The sequence below is a fragment of the Callospermophilus lateralis genome, unplaced genomic scaffold (genome assembly GCF_048772815.1).
Source record: "Callospermophilus lateralis isolate mCalLat2 unplaced genomic scaffold, mCalLat2.hap1 Scaffold_183, whole genome shotgun sequence".
NCBI lineage: Eukaryota > Metazoa > Chordata > Mammalia > Rodentia > Sciuridae > Callospermophilus > Callospermophilus lateralis.
This window is the reverse complement of record NW_027512861.1, coordinates 2407207-2421541: the sequence shown is the minus strand read 5'-3', so window position 1 is coordinate 2421541 and position 14335 is coordinate 2407207. Positions and strand designations below refer to the sequence as shown.

Here is a 14335-nt window from a genome sequence, read left to right as displayed (position 1 = left end):
GAGGCATTGACCCACATCTGGGTTCCACCTATCTCCACACAGTCTCTTTCCTCCTGAAGATGGACAATGCCTGGCTGAGTTGGGTTTGGAGCTGCCTGGGAGAGGAAGGGCATATTGTATAGTCCTTGCTCACCTGGCACCCCCTGGTTGTTGTGGCAGAGGCCCAGGGTCGGACTCCCTCCCAAATCTTCCCTGAGAAGCTGTCAGCCAGTGCCTGTTGCCCCTCCCACTGTCTCCGTTCCCCAGGCTTCACCACACTGGCCTCCTGCTCTCCTGCAGCTTCTTGAGCTAGTTCCCATCCTGGGCCTTGGCAGTTGCCTCTGTCTGGGGCTCTTCCTCTGAATCTGTGGAAAAGCCCTCTTTCTGTCCCTGGGCTGTGTGCAGATGTCACCCCAGAGGCCACACTACTGTCTGGGCTGTTAGAAACTGCTACAACATAGCCTCCCTGAGGCTGTGCCTGGGACACTGAGCCCTGCCAGGGTTGCAGACTGGCTGGTTAGGGCTCCTTTGTGATAGGGTGGGGCCAGCTGAGAAGTAAAGGGTGGGGTCAAGAACTGCAGGCTTCTGGAGTGTCGCTATTCTGTGTGCTAGCCCTCTGTGCCTCTGTCCCTTAATTTTCACTTTCTCACCACCCTGAATAGCAGGTTGTTCAGGGTAGTGAGTACCTGTTTGGGGACAGGTAAAGAATTACTTGGAAGTTCCCAGCCAGATCTTAAGTGTGTACACAGGCTGTATGGGGCGGGTGTTAGTGTGTGCAGGCAGATGGGGGCGTGTGACCCCAATGCTGCAGACTTGGAGGGTGGGAGTTCCTGCACGCCCCAGAGGAATGCTAGTGTGTGGGATTGCTGTTGCTGTGGGGGACTGTTTCCTGGCTCAGTATCCTGTTCATTCCCAGGGCATGGGCCTGTGTGGGCTGCTCCAGGCTGAATGATTTTGTCTGAAGATCCCAAAATAGCTTTAGTAGCCTGAGCTCCCCTCCCCCTCAGGCCTGGAGCCTCAGTGGCTCTTTGTCTCTCAAGACATCCTGCCCCTGCTGGGGGAGAAGACACTGACTGGGGCTTAGTGGGGCTGGGCTGCCAACCTTGTTCCTTTTCCTATTGGCTGATACCAAAGGACCCTAAGCCCCATTCCCAGTGTTGGCTTGGGCCATCTCGGGCTCCCATGTGAGCATCCAGGCCAGCCTGTTGGCACTCCTGCAGGATCAGATCCCAGGGTCTCTGGGGGAGCCAGACTTTGCCAGGGGCTCCCACTACCACTCAGACACCCCTGCCCCCAGCCCCTCTACCCTATTCCTAGCTTCTTCCTGCAGAGCATACCTAGAATGTTCTTAGTGTTTCCTGAGGCTTGGCCTCTGGCACTTTCTGGGAGGCCCTCTGCCACCCAGCAATGAGAGGCAAATGGGAAAGCCCGCATGAGCCACTCTGGGTGCCCCACACCAAGTCTTCCATCGGCTTTTTGGCTCTAGGAGTCAGACCCTGCCCTGGGCAGGAAGTTGCCAGCACCGCCTGGACACTTTTTAGTGTGTCATGGACAGTGTGAGGGGTCCAGAAGTGTTTGGGGCAGGAGCTCCCCAGAGCAGAAGTGAAGGTGGCCAGGGACCGGGACTTCTTGCAAAGTTTCATTAGAACAATGGGTTTCAGGGCCACAAGAGATGGGAAGGTCCCTAACACAGGTGATGGGCAGGGGTGACTCCCAAGTGGGTTGTGGCAGTGGAAGGAGTAGGAGCAGAGGACAGGGTGGAGTGCGAGTGCCAGGAGGCAGTCGGCAGGTTGGGGGCTCCAGCAGGCTACCTGTGGGATGGAGGCCATGTGGGGGTGGGGCCATTTCTGGGCCTGGGAAGGACTCATTCAAGGACTGGGCAGAAAAAGCCCCACAGACAGACCAGGGACTACGGGGAGGTGGGTGTGATCAGTGCTTTTTTCCCCAAGGTGGACTGACATGAGCTCAAGTGACCACAAGGTGGCACTGGTAACTGTGGCAGCAGAAGTTTGGCTGGAAGGGAGACCTTCTGAGGGCATATAGAGCTGACAGCAGAGCATGTGGGTACCCCTGGGTGGTGCTATGGGGAGTGAGCACCAGGTTCTGGCAGGGTGCACAACCTGGCCTAGAGGAGGAGAACCCTAGTGCTGAAAGGACATGGCACTGGTGGAAGCTTGTGGGGTGGGGTGTGAGCAGGACCAGTGAAGGGTCGGGGCATGGGTGCTCAGAGATCTGTCCAGGGTAGTGAAGGTGTTAGCCAGGGAGGTGGTCACCTTGGCCTCAGGAGGACAGAGGTGGCTAGTCAGGATGGCGTGGGGATCCAGGCTATGGGACCTCTCCAACCCATGGTGCCCCCAAGTTTGGAGGGAGCAGAAGTCGGGGCCTGTGTGTAGATGCCCTACTATGGATCAGGGATTCCAGACTGGCTGCCTTCCTCTCCGGTTCGGAGTTCCAAGGGAGGCCGCTGGGGGGCGCTCTAGGCCAGGGCAGCCGCTGTTGCTGGAGGCGGGCGAGCGCCTCCGCTGTCGGCTCTTTATTCTTTCCGATGCTGTTGCTCCTCCCGCTGCTGCCATCGCGCTCCCGCCTCTGCCAGTCGCGAGCAGCAGGCCCCGCGCCCGCGGTCCCGCCAGCCTCTGTCTCTCCGGCTCTGGCTCCAGCTCCCCGGCTGGCGGGCGGAAGGGTTGCGGCGGCAGGGGTGGCCCTGGCCTTCTTCCATCCTCCTTCGCCTGCTTCGGAGCCCGCATTTGGGATTTCTGCTCCTGGATTATTCTGTGCACATCCTGTTATGAGCCTGGAGGGCCGGGGAGGGCCGGGCGTGCCCCAGGCGGTGAATGGGGTGAACTTTGAGAGCGCAGGAGCTGTCCACTGCCCCAGGGGTCCTAGAATGGGGGCAGTAGCCCCGAAGAGGCCTAAGGGCGCTCCGTGAGGACCCCCACTCCCCAAGAGAGAGGCCAAGCCCCAGGCCATGCCTCCGTTGCCGCTGGAGCGGCCCCCCCCGCCCCCCCCCCCCCGCAGCAGCCTGGCGCCTCGCTGGTGGTGCAGAACTTCATGATCCCCTGCAACGTCTGTCTGATCCTGCTGGCCACCTCTAGGTTGGGCTTCCCGGTGCTGCTCTTCCTCAACAACTGTACGTGGTGGCTGGGCGGGTCCAAGTGGCCCAGCTTGTGCTGGCCAAGTCCTGCTTCCCTGCTGGCAAGGGTACAGGGCAGGCAGGGTCACAGCCAGGCCAAGGGCCACAACTAGCTTGAATGGGCCACACATTCTTCTGGGGATGGAATGGATTGCTCTGGACCCCTTGAGACCTGTCCTTGGGCTCCTGGCCAGCTGACCCCCATCTTGATGGGGCAGAAACAACTTCCTGTGGGAGTAAGAAAGGGGCAGTTGCACTAGGAATGGGGGGGTTGGACTTATTTGGTACATCAGGTGACTTTACTGGGGACCCATTGGCAGGTGATGGGTGTAAAGCCCTGACCATGCATGCAGCTAGAAGGGCAGAGGAAAGTAAGGTCCCCTGCCCTCTTCTCCAGAGTCTGAGCCAGGCTATGGGGGAAGGGCAGAGTGGGAGTGGTGGTCTCTGGAAGGCCTTGCTCAGAGGGCCCTAACTTGGAGATTTGTTTTATTCCAGACAAACCTGGGACCCACTTCACACCAGCACCTCCCATGCCTCCTGACGGTGAGTGGGCAGCCTGGGTGGAAGGCAGAGCTTGGGGTAGCAAGTGGGCAGGGAACTCCTAGGGTGGGTTCATTCTAGGGTGTGTATTCCAGGGGTGCCAGGTGTCTGGAGACGGGAGGCTGGGCAAGGCAGCCTGGGTTCCTCCTGGGGCATCCACTGAGTGTAAGCCGGGGGTCTCAGCTCCTGGCAGTGCTCAGGCAGGACTCTGGTTTCCCTGGGCCTCAAGATTGGGAGGAACCATAAGAAGTGAGATGCTGGCAGGTGGTGTGGGCAGGGTGGGGGTGGGCAGTGGAGTGGGCTGGTTGTGGGGGGATTCCTCTCCTTTGTCCTTCCTTCTCCATTTTCAGGAAGGGCTGGGCCAGGCAGGGGTTGAGAAAGTCAGAAGTGCAGAGGGGAAACTGGGCTGGTGGGTGGGGAAGAAAATGGAGGGTAATGGGAGTGATCCGCCGTGTTTGGGGGGGGGGTTGTGACAAGTTGTTTCCCAACTGTCACTTGAGATATTTGCTCAGTTGAGAGCATGCAGGCAGCGTGGCACCACAAGTGCAAAGGTCCTGAGGTTGCAACTCGTCTCCTCAGACGTCCGCTGGGTGTTGGATGGTGGCACCTTCTTTTTGCAGGAATCATCCGAGTCTCTTTCCCTGGCATCCAGTCCTGCCCGGCGACGGAGAGCCAATGACCCCCTGACCTCCAGCCCTGGGCGGAGCTCCCGGAGGACCGATGCGCTGACCTCTAGCCCTGGCCGGGACCTTCCTCCCTTTGAGGATGAGTCTGAGGGGCTGCTGGGCACCGAGGGGCCCATGGAGGAAGAGGAGGATGGGGAGGAGCTTATTGGAGACGGCATGGAGAGGTACCTTCGTTGCGGGCTCTGGGCTTGGTGGCAGGGAGCCCGTTTGTCCTGGTGACCTCACTGAGGGTGCTGGAAAGTTCTGGGTCGGGTGCCTTCTCGCCTTTCAGAACAGCTGGGTCCAGGGTCTGGGGGTGGGGGACAAGTTCATGAGTCACAGTGCCCCTCCCAGACAGGGTCTGGCTGAGTTTGCTCAGGGCCTTGCTAAATGGCTGAGGCTGGCCTCCAACTTGCGATCCTCCTGCCTCAGCCTCCCGAGCTGCTGGGGTGACAGGCATACGGTTTTCCGACCTGGAGGTGGTGGGCTGGGGTTCCTGAGCCTCCTGGGGGCAGCTCCAGGCTTTGGGTGCGGTTTGGGGTCCGGGGGTGGTCACTGACTGGTTCCATTTGGGAGCTCTCTCAGGGATTACCGGGCCATCCCAGAGCTGGACGCCTATGAGACCGAGGGACTGGCCCTGGATGACGAGGACGTGGAGGAGCTGACCGCCAGCCAGAGGGAGGCCGCTGAGCGGGTCATGCGGCAGCGAGACCGGGAGGCCGGCCGGGGCCTGGGGCACATGCGCAGGGGGCTGCTGTACGGTAGGTCGGGTTGTGCACTGTGAGAGGGGCGGGGCAGGGCCACCACGCAGGGGAGTGGCCTCATACACAGTTGTCCCCGGCCTTGGCAGACAGCGACGAGGAGGACGATGAGCGCCCTGCACGCAAGAGGCGCCAGGTGGAGCGCGCCACCGAGGAGGGCGAGGAGGATGAGGAGATGATCGAGAGCATCGAGAATCTGGAGGATCTCAAGGGCCACTCGGTGCGTGAGTGGGTGAGCATGGCCGGGCCGCGGCTGGAGATCTACCACCGCTTCAAGAACTTCCTCCGCACGCACGTGGACGGCCACGGGCACAACGTGTTCAAGGAGTGCATCAGCGACATGTGCAAAGGTACTGGGGCAGATCGGCTACAGATCTGGGGTTTTCTTTTGGGTGCCAGGGATTGAACCCAGGGTCCCTCCAGCCCTGAGCCCCCGTCCCCAGACCTTTTTATATTTTATCGAGAGACAGGGTCTCACTGAACTGCTTGGGGTCTTAAGTGGCTGAGGCTGGCCTCCACTTTGCGATCCTCCTGCCTCAGCCTCCCGAGCTACTAGTTTCCTTTCCAGCCTTGGTCCCTGTGGGTCTCGCCCCTCTGGGGAGCTGGGAATGGGGTAGGTGTCACTTATCCAGGTCCCACAGCCACCTCCGCGGGGGGGGGAGCCTTCCTGGGCTGTGAGCCGAGCGTCCCCCTTGTCACCTGCAGAGAACAAGGAGAGCCTGGTGGTCAACTACGAGGACCTGGCGGCCCGCGAGCACGTCCTGGCCTACTTCCTGCCTGAGGCGCCCGCCAAGTTGCTGCAGATCTTCGACGAGGCGGCCCTGGAGGTGGTGCTAGCCATGTATCCCAAGTACGACCGCATCGCCAGCCACATCCACGTCTGCATTTCCCACCTGCCCCTGGTGGAGGAGCTGTGCTCCCTGAGGTGACTTTGGGAGGGGACCCTGGGGTCCAGGGCGGTGTCATGACCGCAGGGCGTTCAGGTGGGGTGTCGTGCCAGGTGCCCCACGACTCTGGCCTCCCCATCCTGGCCTCCGACGCGCCTCGGCCTCCCCTCCCAGCCTCCAATGCACCTCAGCCTCCCCTCCTGGCCTCTGATGCGCCTCGGCCTCCCCTGCAGGCAGCTGCACCTAAACCAGCTCATCCGCACCAGTGGCGTGGTGACCAGCTGCACGGGCGTCCTGCCCCAGCTGAGCATGGTCAAGTACAATTGCAACAAGTGCAGCTTCGTCCTGGGTCCCTTCTGCCAGTCCCAGAACCAGGAGGTGAAGCCGGGCTCCTGTCCCGAGTGCCAGTCCGCCGGGCCCTTCGAGGTCAACATGGAACAGGTGAGAGGCCCCGGGCCTGTTGTGGGCTGTGGGCAGGGTGCAGCCTCAGGGTGACCACACCGTGTTTATTTTATTTAGAGACAGCGTCTCACTAAGTTGCTTAGGGCCTTGCTAAGTGGCTGAGGCTGGCCTCCACCTTGCGATCCTCCTGCCTCAGCCTCCGAGCTGCTAGGATTTCTGTTTCTTATGGAGGGTGCCCGGCTCCCCTTCCCTGCCTGTCCACTGTCGGGCTTGGCTATTCCTTTCTCGCGGTTCTGCAGTTCCAATAAGTTGTCCAAACTGGACTCACCTGGCCAGGAAGTGCCTTGAAGGTTCTAGAACTTCTGCCTGTGACCGCCCACAGCCAAAGACCTGCTGTGGGAAGGCCCAAGCCGGTCTTGCCCAGGGACCTCCCCAGGTCCGCCAGCCTTCCCTGGGGTCCTTACGGGTCCCGCCCTTCCCCTGAAGTGTCTTGCTCATGGGCAGGTTCAGACCCCGCTTCCTGGGAACCCAGAATGTACGTCTTCTGGAAGCCCCGTGAAGCAGGTGGCACCACTTTCCTGAGGGAGAAACGGGTGTTCAGAGAAGTGACTGGCTGAGGGGACCACCCAGCCAAGTGGCCTGGAGGATCCAAGCTCAAGCAAATATGCTGATCCAAGTTTTACGCTTTCAACTATCTTAATTCGTTACCAGCTGTTACTGTAACAAAACACTAGAGATAACTGGGTTATAATGCAGAAAGGTTAATTTTGGCTGAAAGTCGAGAACTTTCTGTGCACAGCTGGCTGGTCCTGTCACTTTGGGGCTTTATTGACACTTGCTATCCTGGCATGGCTCCAGGGGCTCCGTATCCATTCCTTGATTTGATCCCTGTCTTGAGTTTTTGGTTTCAATATGATCATCTCTATTCTGTGAAGGCACAGAGAGAGGGATTCACTTGCCTAAGATCACACAGCTTAGGTCCCAGCACCAGAACGTGAACCCAAGTAGCCAATAGAGGGTGTTCTCGGGGGACGGTGGCCCTGCAGGTCCATGCTGCAGCCTACTGGGCCCCAGTGGGACGCTTTAGGGACAGGAATGTCTTGTCTGTGGGGAGAATGAGCCCCAGGACTTCCTCTGTGTCCCTCGCAGACCATCTATCAGAACTACCAGCGCATCCGCATCCAGGAGAGTCCGGGCAAAGTGGCCGCGGGCCGGCTGCCCCGCTCCAAGGACGCCATCTTCCTCGCCGATCTGGTGGACAGCTGCAAGCCAGGGGACGAGATTGTAAGTGGCCAGGCATGCTCTGGGGAAGGGGCCGAGGTCCAGAGGGAACTGGTGTGAGCCACCACGCCTGTTAGGGGGCGGTCAGCAGTCATTGGTAGGAGGAACACTTGGCCTGAGATGAGGTCCTAAGTCCTTGGGGCAAAGAGCTTTTCCTGTTTGCGATGGATTGTGTATCTGTCAGCTTTCGTTGCTGTAACAAAACAACCGAGATAATCAACGTATAAGGAAAAAAAAAGGTTCACGTTGGTTTCTGAGGTTTCAGCCTCGGGGTTGCTTGGCCCTGTCCCCCCTGACCACTTGGCCTCTGGCTGTCCCCAGGAGCTGACCGGCATCTACCACAACAACTACGACGGGTCCCTCAACACCGCCCACGGCTTCCCCGTCTTTGCCACTGTCATCCTGGCCAACCACGTGGCCAAGAAGGACAACAAGGTGGCCATCGGGGAGCTGACGGACGAGGACGTGAAGATGATCACCAGCCTCTCCAAAGACCAGCAGATCGGGGAGAAGGCAGGTGGCAGCGGGGACCCCGGGCTTCTTGGGCACCCCTCAGGCTCAGTGGCCAAACTGGAGCAACTTTGATATTGAGTACTGGCAGTGGGATCAGCAGTAGGACTTCCCTGTGCCCTGGGTCAGGGTTCCTGGGGTCAGAGGTCAGGGTCACCTTCTGTGACACCCGGGTCAGTAGGCATCTCTGGTCACACTCCTTCCTGTCCCCCCCGTGGCTCCGGGTTCTCAGCCTCACTTCTCGTTCGGCCTCTTGAATTCTGTGTGTGTGTGGCAGGATGTGGGGGGTGGGGGTCCCAGAGATGGACCCCAGAGGCCCTCAACCCCTGAGCCCTGTCCCCAGCCCTTTTCATATCTTAGAGACAGGGTCTCGCAGAGTTGCTCAGCGCTGGGTTGAGGCTGGCCTCCCAACTTGTGGTCCTCCTGCTTCGGCCTCCCAGGTCACTGGGGTCTCAGGAGTGCCCGGCAGTGTCCCTCCTTTGTAGACCAGAAGGAAACCAGGGTCTTGTTAGGATTAAATGATCCCCGGGAAATGCAGCCCCCAGATGGGACTGGGCCCCAGGACCTGTTACCTCTAGGAGGACCTTGGTCAGCGGCGTAGGGCAAACGTCCGGCTGCACTGGTCGCTTGGTTGAAGAGAAGCTGAGCCTGGGGCGTCCGTCCTGCATGGGAAGCCAAGAGCTGGCCGGTGACTCTGTCCTGCAGAGACATTACCTCATCCCGGGAGGCCAGAGGGGCTGGGCGGGACGGTGTCGGGGACCGGCCATCTCTGCGGCCCAGTGACACCCGGGCAGTCCCCAGGCAGAGGAAGGATGGAAGGAGAATCGCCGGCTGCCCACGGGCCTCATTTCCCCCCAAAACAGCCCCCAGACTCCCGGGCTGCGGGTCTCCTCTGTGCCCATGAACAAGCTGAGACACAGGAGTGGAATATGTCACTCTTGGTGACAGTGTGAAGGAGACGACAGTGTCCCCAGGTGCTGCTAAGCAGAGCCTGGCAGGGCAGGGGGCTGTGGAGGTTGAGAACATGATCCATGTACATATAGCTGGGCACGGCGGCCCACGCCTGTCACCCCAGGGGCTCGGGAGGCCGAGGCAGGAGGATCGCAAGGTGGAGGCCAGCCTCAGCCACTGAGCGAGACCTTGAGCGACTCAGCGAGACCCTGTCTCTAAATAAAATAGAAAAAGGGGCTGGGGACGGGGCTCAGGGGTTAAGCACCCCTGGGTCCAACCTCTGGTTACCCCCACCCCCCAAAAAGGGGTAGTGACTCTTTTCCTTCTGAGGGGTCAGTGCTGGGCTCCTGTTCACCTGCGTGTCCCCTGCTCTCCTCAGATCTTTGCCAGTATCGCCCCCTCCATCTACGGGCACGAGGATATCAAGAGAGGCCTGGCCCTGGCGCTGTTTGGTGGGGAGCCCAAGAACCCAGGTGAGCACCCCGGGGGTCCCACGTGCCTCTCCTGGTGGCTCTCTCTAGTGGCTCGTTTTAATTCTTTTTTTTCCCATAAAAGAACTAAAATCAGCCAGGTGCAGTGTGATCCCAGGGGCTGGGGAGGCTGAGGCAGGAGGATCGCAAGGTGGAGGCCAGCCTCAGCCACTGAGCGAGGCCCTGAGCCACTCAACGAGACCCTGTCTCTCAATAAAATGCAAAATAGGGCTGGGGACGGGGCTCAGGGGTGGAGCACTTGCCTGGCTCAGGGTTCAGTCCCCAGGCCACCCAAAGAATGTATCAGGAAAGATCTAATGCATAGGTTTGGGGAGGGTTGGGGGACGATGCAGCCGCATCCTGGGGTCCTTACCCACCTGTCCACCCCCGTCTCTGTCTCTAGGCGGGAAACACAAAGTGCGGGGTGACATCAACGTGCTCCTGTGTGGGGACCCCGGGACGGCAAAGTCTCAGTTCCTCAAATACATCGAGAAGGTGTCGAGCCGCGCCATCTTCACCACGGGGCAGGGGGCCTCGGCTGTGGGCCTCACGGCCTACGTCCAGCGGCATCCGGTCAGCAGAGAGTGGACCCTAGAGGCTGGGGCCCTGGTTCTGGCAGATCGAGGAGTGTGTCTCATCGATGAGTTTGACAAGGTGGGTTCCAGGACACGGGGACGGCAGGATCCAGGAATTGGAATTTTTTATTTCATTTATTTATTAATTTATTTCCTGGTACCAGGGATTGAACCCAGGGTCCCTCGACCCCTGAGCCCCGTCCCCAGCCCTTTTTCTATTTTATTTAGAGACAGGGTCTCCGCTGAGTTGCTCAGGGCCTCCTTCAGTGGCTGAGGCTGGCCTCCAACTCGCGATCCTCCTGCCTCAGGCTCCCCGGCCTCTGTGTCTCTCACAGATGAATGACCAGGACAGGACCAGCATCCACGAGGCTATGGAGCAGCAGAGCATCTCCATCTCCAAGGCCGGGATTGTCACCTCCCTGCAGGCCCGCTGTACCGTCATCGCCGCCGCCAACCCCATTGGTAGGCTCAGAGACACGGTTTCGCTGAGTGGCTGAGGCTGGCCTCCAACTTGAGATCCTCCTGCCTCAGCCTCCAAGCCTCTTTGGTGATGATGGGCATGTGCCATCGCACCCGGCCCTTCCTGGGGAACGGCTTTCTGCCACACCGTGGGCTCTTTGGGACTCTGCTCCAGGAATCCCTTTACTGTCTCCTGGTCCAGAGCAGATGGCAGGCACCAGGCAGCCATTCTGGGACTGGGAGCAGCTTCTCCAGGTGGGGAGCGGGGTGGGGTCCTGCATGCCAACCGGGGCTCCACAGGGTTTCAGGTGGCCGCTACAACCCTTCGCTGACCTTCTCGGAGAACGTGGACCTCACAGAGCCCATCATTTCCCGCTTCGACGTCCTGTGTGTGGTGAGGGACACCATGGACCCTGTGCAGGTACGGCCTCGCCTGCCCAGGGTCAGGACCACCGCACCACACGGGCACGGCCTGAGGCCCAGCCTTGTCCCCTTGTCCCCATGTTGTCCTAAAGTCTCCTTCCTTCGCATCTGCTCCCCCCTCCCCAGTGCCCTTCACGGTCCTCTGCCTGTTCCTGTGTCCCCTGCTCCTCTCTGCTCCTGTCCCCCTCGACCAGGGGCTGCTGTCCCTGGGGTTGGTCATCTGGCTTTCCACCCTGGTCCCTCCCTGACCATCTGCCTCCCTAGCCACCTCAATACCAGGGGCCCTTGACCATGGAGCCTTGTCCCCAGCCCTTTTTCTATTTTATTGAGAGACAGGGTCTCGCTGAGTTGCTCAGGGCCTCGCTAAGTGGCTGAGGCTGGCCTCCACCTTGCGATCCTCCTGCCTCAGCCTCCCAAATTGCTAGATGACAGGCTGGTGCCGTGTCGTCTTTTGTTCTGAAATGGGGACTTGCTGTGCTGGCCAGGCTGACCCCACACTCCTGGGCCATAGCACTTTTGTGCAGCTGGCCCTATAGGGGTGTGGCACTGTGTCCCACTTGGAGTGTGTTGATAGCTTCTCTCTCACCAGGCAGTGAGCTCTGGGAAGACTTTGTCAGGTTTAGCATCGTGTTCTGGGCTCTGAAAACGGCCTGGAGACAATATAAGAGCAGATGGCCCACGCCGTCACATCCCAGTGGCTCAGGAGGCTGAGGCAGGAGGATCGCAAAGTGGAGGCCAGCGTCAGCCACTGAGCAAAACCCTGAGCAACTTGGCGAGACCCTGTCTCTAAATAAAATACAGAAGGAGCTGGGGACGGGACTCAGGGGGTAGGCGCCCCTGGGTTCCATCCCTGGGACCAATAAATTAAACACGGTGGGCAGGATGTGTGTGACCCACCAGGCTCAGGGCCTGTCCCCGCTGCCGTAGGACGAGATGCTGGCCCGCTTCGTGGTGGGCAGCCACGTGCGTCATCACCCCAGCAACAAGGAGGACGGGGGCCTGGTCAATGGCAGCGCTCCGGAGCCCGCCATGCCCAACACATACGGCGTGGAGCCGCTGCCCCAAGAAGTACTCAAGAAATACATCATCTACGCCAAGGAGAAGGTGCACCCCAAGCTCAACCAGATGGACCAGGACAAGGTGGCCAAGATATACAGCAACCTGAGGAAGGAGTCCATGGTGAGCACTTGGGCCGCCGCTGTGTGCACGCCGGCTCCGGAGGCTGAGGCAGGAGGATCGCAAGGTGGAGGCCGGCCTCAGTCCCTCAGCAAGAGCCTGTCTCTAAATAAAAAAATAAAAGGGGCTGGGGACGGGGCTCAGGGGTGGCAGCATCCTGGGGTCCGTCCCCCCGGGTGCCCAACGTTAGCACCAAGCGGGAGGCACAGCGGCCCCTGGAGTGGACCGGTTTGCGGTTGGAAGAGGCCCTGAGCTCACTGGGCAGCTCCTTCCGCCCTCGCTGAGCCTGCCCTGTCCTCCCCCCCCGTGCAGGCCACGGACAGAATCCCCACCACCGTGCGGCACATTGAGTCCATGATCCGCATGGCCGAGGCCCACGCGCGCATCCACCTGCGGAACTACGTGATCGAGGACGACGTCAACATGGCCATCCGTGTGATGCTGGAGAGCTTCATCGACACGCAGAAGTTCAGCGTGATGTGCAGCATGAGGAAGGTGGGCGCCGTCCCACCCGGGGGACCCCCGTGCAGCGTGGCCGGGAGGGCCAGCTCTGGGAAGCAGGCCTGGGGGCTCTGGTCTGCCTCCCACATGCTTAGGAGGCTGAGGCAGGAGGATCCCAAGGTGGAGGCCAGCCTCTAAAATTTAGCGAGACCCTAAGAAACTGAGCAAGACTGTCTCAAAAGAGCAGAGCCGGGGACTGGCGGGGGTGGGTGTCCCACCTGGGTGTGGCCCTGCCCCTCACCTGGCTGTTGGGAGCCGAGGTGCGGGGAACCCAAAATGGTCCCCGCTGGGTGGTGTCTGACCTGTCCTTCCTCCTGCAGACCTTTGCCCACTATCTTTCCTTCCGGCGTGACAACAACGAGCTGCTGCTCTTCATATTGAAGCAGTTGGTGGCCGAGCAGGTGACCTATCAGCGTAACCGCTTTGGAGCCCAGCAGGACACCATCGAAGTGCCCGAGAAGGACTTGGTGGACAAGGTACGGGCTCCCGTGGGAGGTCGGGGCCGGGGCTTGGCTCCCTGGGGAGCCGTCCGTCATTCTCAGGGGCTTGGCGGATGGGCCTCGAGCAACAGCCGGAAGTTGGTTGAGGCTGGCCTCCAACTCACAATCCTCCTGCCTCAGCCTCCCGGGCTGCGAGGATTCTGGACATCGCCTCCTCCAGGGCCCGTTAAGTCCACTGACTCGCACACTTGTCCTTTGTCCCCCCTGTTAGGCTCGGCAGATCAACATCCACAACCTCTCTGCCTTCTACGACAGTGACCTTTTCAGGATGAACAAGTTCAGCCTCGACGTGAAGCGGAAATTGATCTTGCAGCAGTTCTGAGGCCCGCCCCCTGGGGCCCACCCGGAGAGGGACTCCCTGATGACACACCATATTCAGGGGAAATCAGACCAAGCACTCAGTCACTTTGTGCACGTGAAACCCAAACTCCTGGGAGACTCAGGGGGTTAGGGTTGGGGTTGGCGGCGGGATGTCTAGCGTCCCCGGTGGTATTTATTTTTCTGGCCTCGCTTTTTTGCTTCAGGAACACTTTTTAGGGGGTGGGGGGTACCAGGGATGGGACTCGGGGAGCCCTCGACCACTCAGTGGCATCCCCAGCCCGATTGGGTATTTTATTTAGAGGTGGTCACAGTCGCTTAGTGCCTTTTGCTGAGGCTGGCCTCCACCTTGAGATCCTCCTGCCTCAGCCTCCCGAGTCGCTGAGATACTGGGCATGCGCCACAGCGCCCGTTAGACTTTTTAAGTGGGCGCCTTTGACTGCTTAGGTTCCTACCCGTGGTACCTCCTGTCTGCAGATTTTTTCCTGGAATTCTGTCCTGTTGTAGAAGGACTCACGGCTCCTACTTGAGTGCTTATGATTCCTGTGATAGTGTGGCTTCTGTCCCCAAGCGGGACATGAGGAATCTGCCACAGGGCACATGGATTGTTCACCACTTTTACTCCTATATTAATTAATAGGATTCTTGTCCTGGGTTATGTTCCCGCAATGCTTTGAACATAATTTTTTCTTTCTGTAGTTCAGATTTTTAATAAAGTTGAATAAAATCGAAATCTTGGTATCTATTGGCCTCTGTTCTTTTATTTTTTCCTACTTTTTTTGTTCCCAGGGATGGAACTCGGGAAGC

General features: G+C 59.7%; 1 protein-coding gene across 1 annotated transcript; it reads left to right on the top strand.

Annotated features, from left to right (window-relative positions):
* The first annotated feature begins 3291 nt into the window (after nucleotides 1-3291).
* Nucleotides 3292-13571, top strand: LOC143640339 (DNA replication licensing factor MCM2-like). Its single transcript, XM_077108176.1, has 17 exons — nucleotides 3292-3345; nucleotides 3605-3652; nucleotides 4270-4499; nucleotides 4900-5075; nucleotides 5165-5425; nucleotides 5781-6000; nucleotides 6196-6403; nucleotides 7514-7648; nucleotides 7967-8158; nucleotides 9486-9579; nucleotides 9980-10230; nucleotides 10487-10613; nucleotides 10919-11031; nucleotides 11961-12212; nucleotides 12522-12704; nucleotides 13031-13186; nucleotides 13422-13571. Exons 1-17 carry the CDS (start codon nucleotides 3319-3321, stop codon nucleotides 13530-13532), a joined length of 2784 nt encoding a protein of 927 aa, XP_076964291.1. The 5' UTR covers nucleotides 3292-3318; the 3' UTR covers nucleotides 13533-13571.
* The last annotated feature ends 764 nt before the right edge of the window (nucleotides 13572-14335 follow it).

Bases quoted from the DNA above. Each gene is read 5' to 3' on its own strand.
- LOC143640339 (XM_077108176.1), top strand. From the start codon at position 3,319: ATGGGGCAGAAACAACTTCCTGTGGGA. The intron at 5,076-5,164 runs GTAGGTCGGGTT...CGGCCTTGGCAG, and splicing joins GCGCAGGGGGCTGCTGTACG to ACAGCGACGAGGAGGACGAT. The intron at 11,032-11,960 runs GTACGGCCTCGC...CCGCTGCCGTAG, and splicing joins ACACCATGGACCCTGTGCAG to GACGAGATGCTGGCCCGCTT.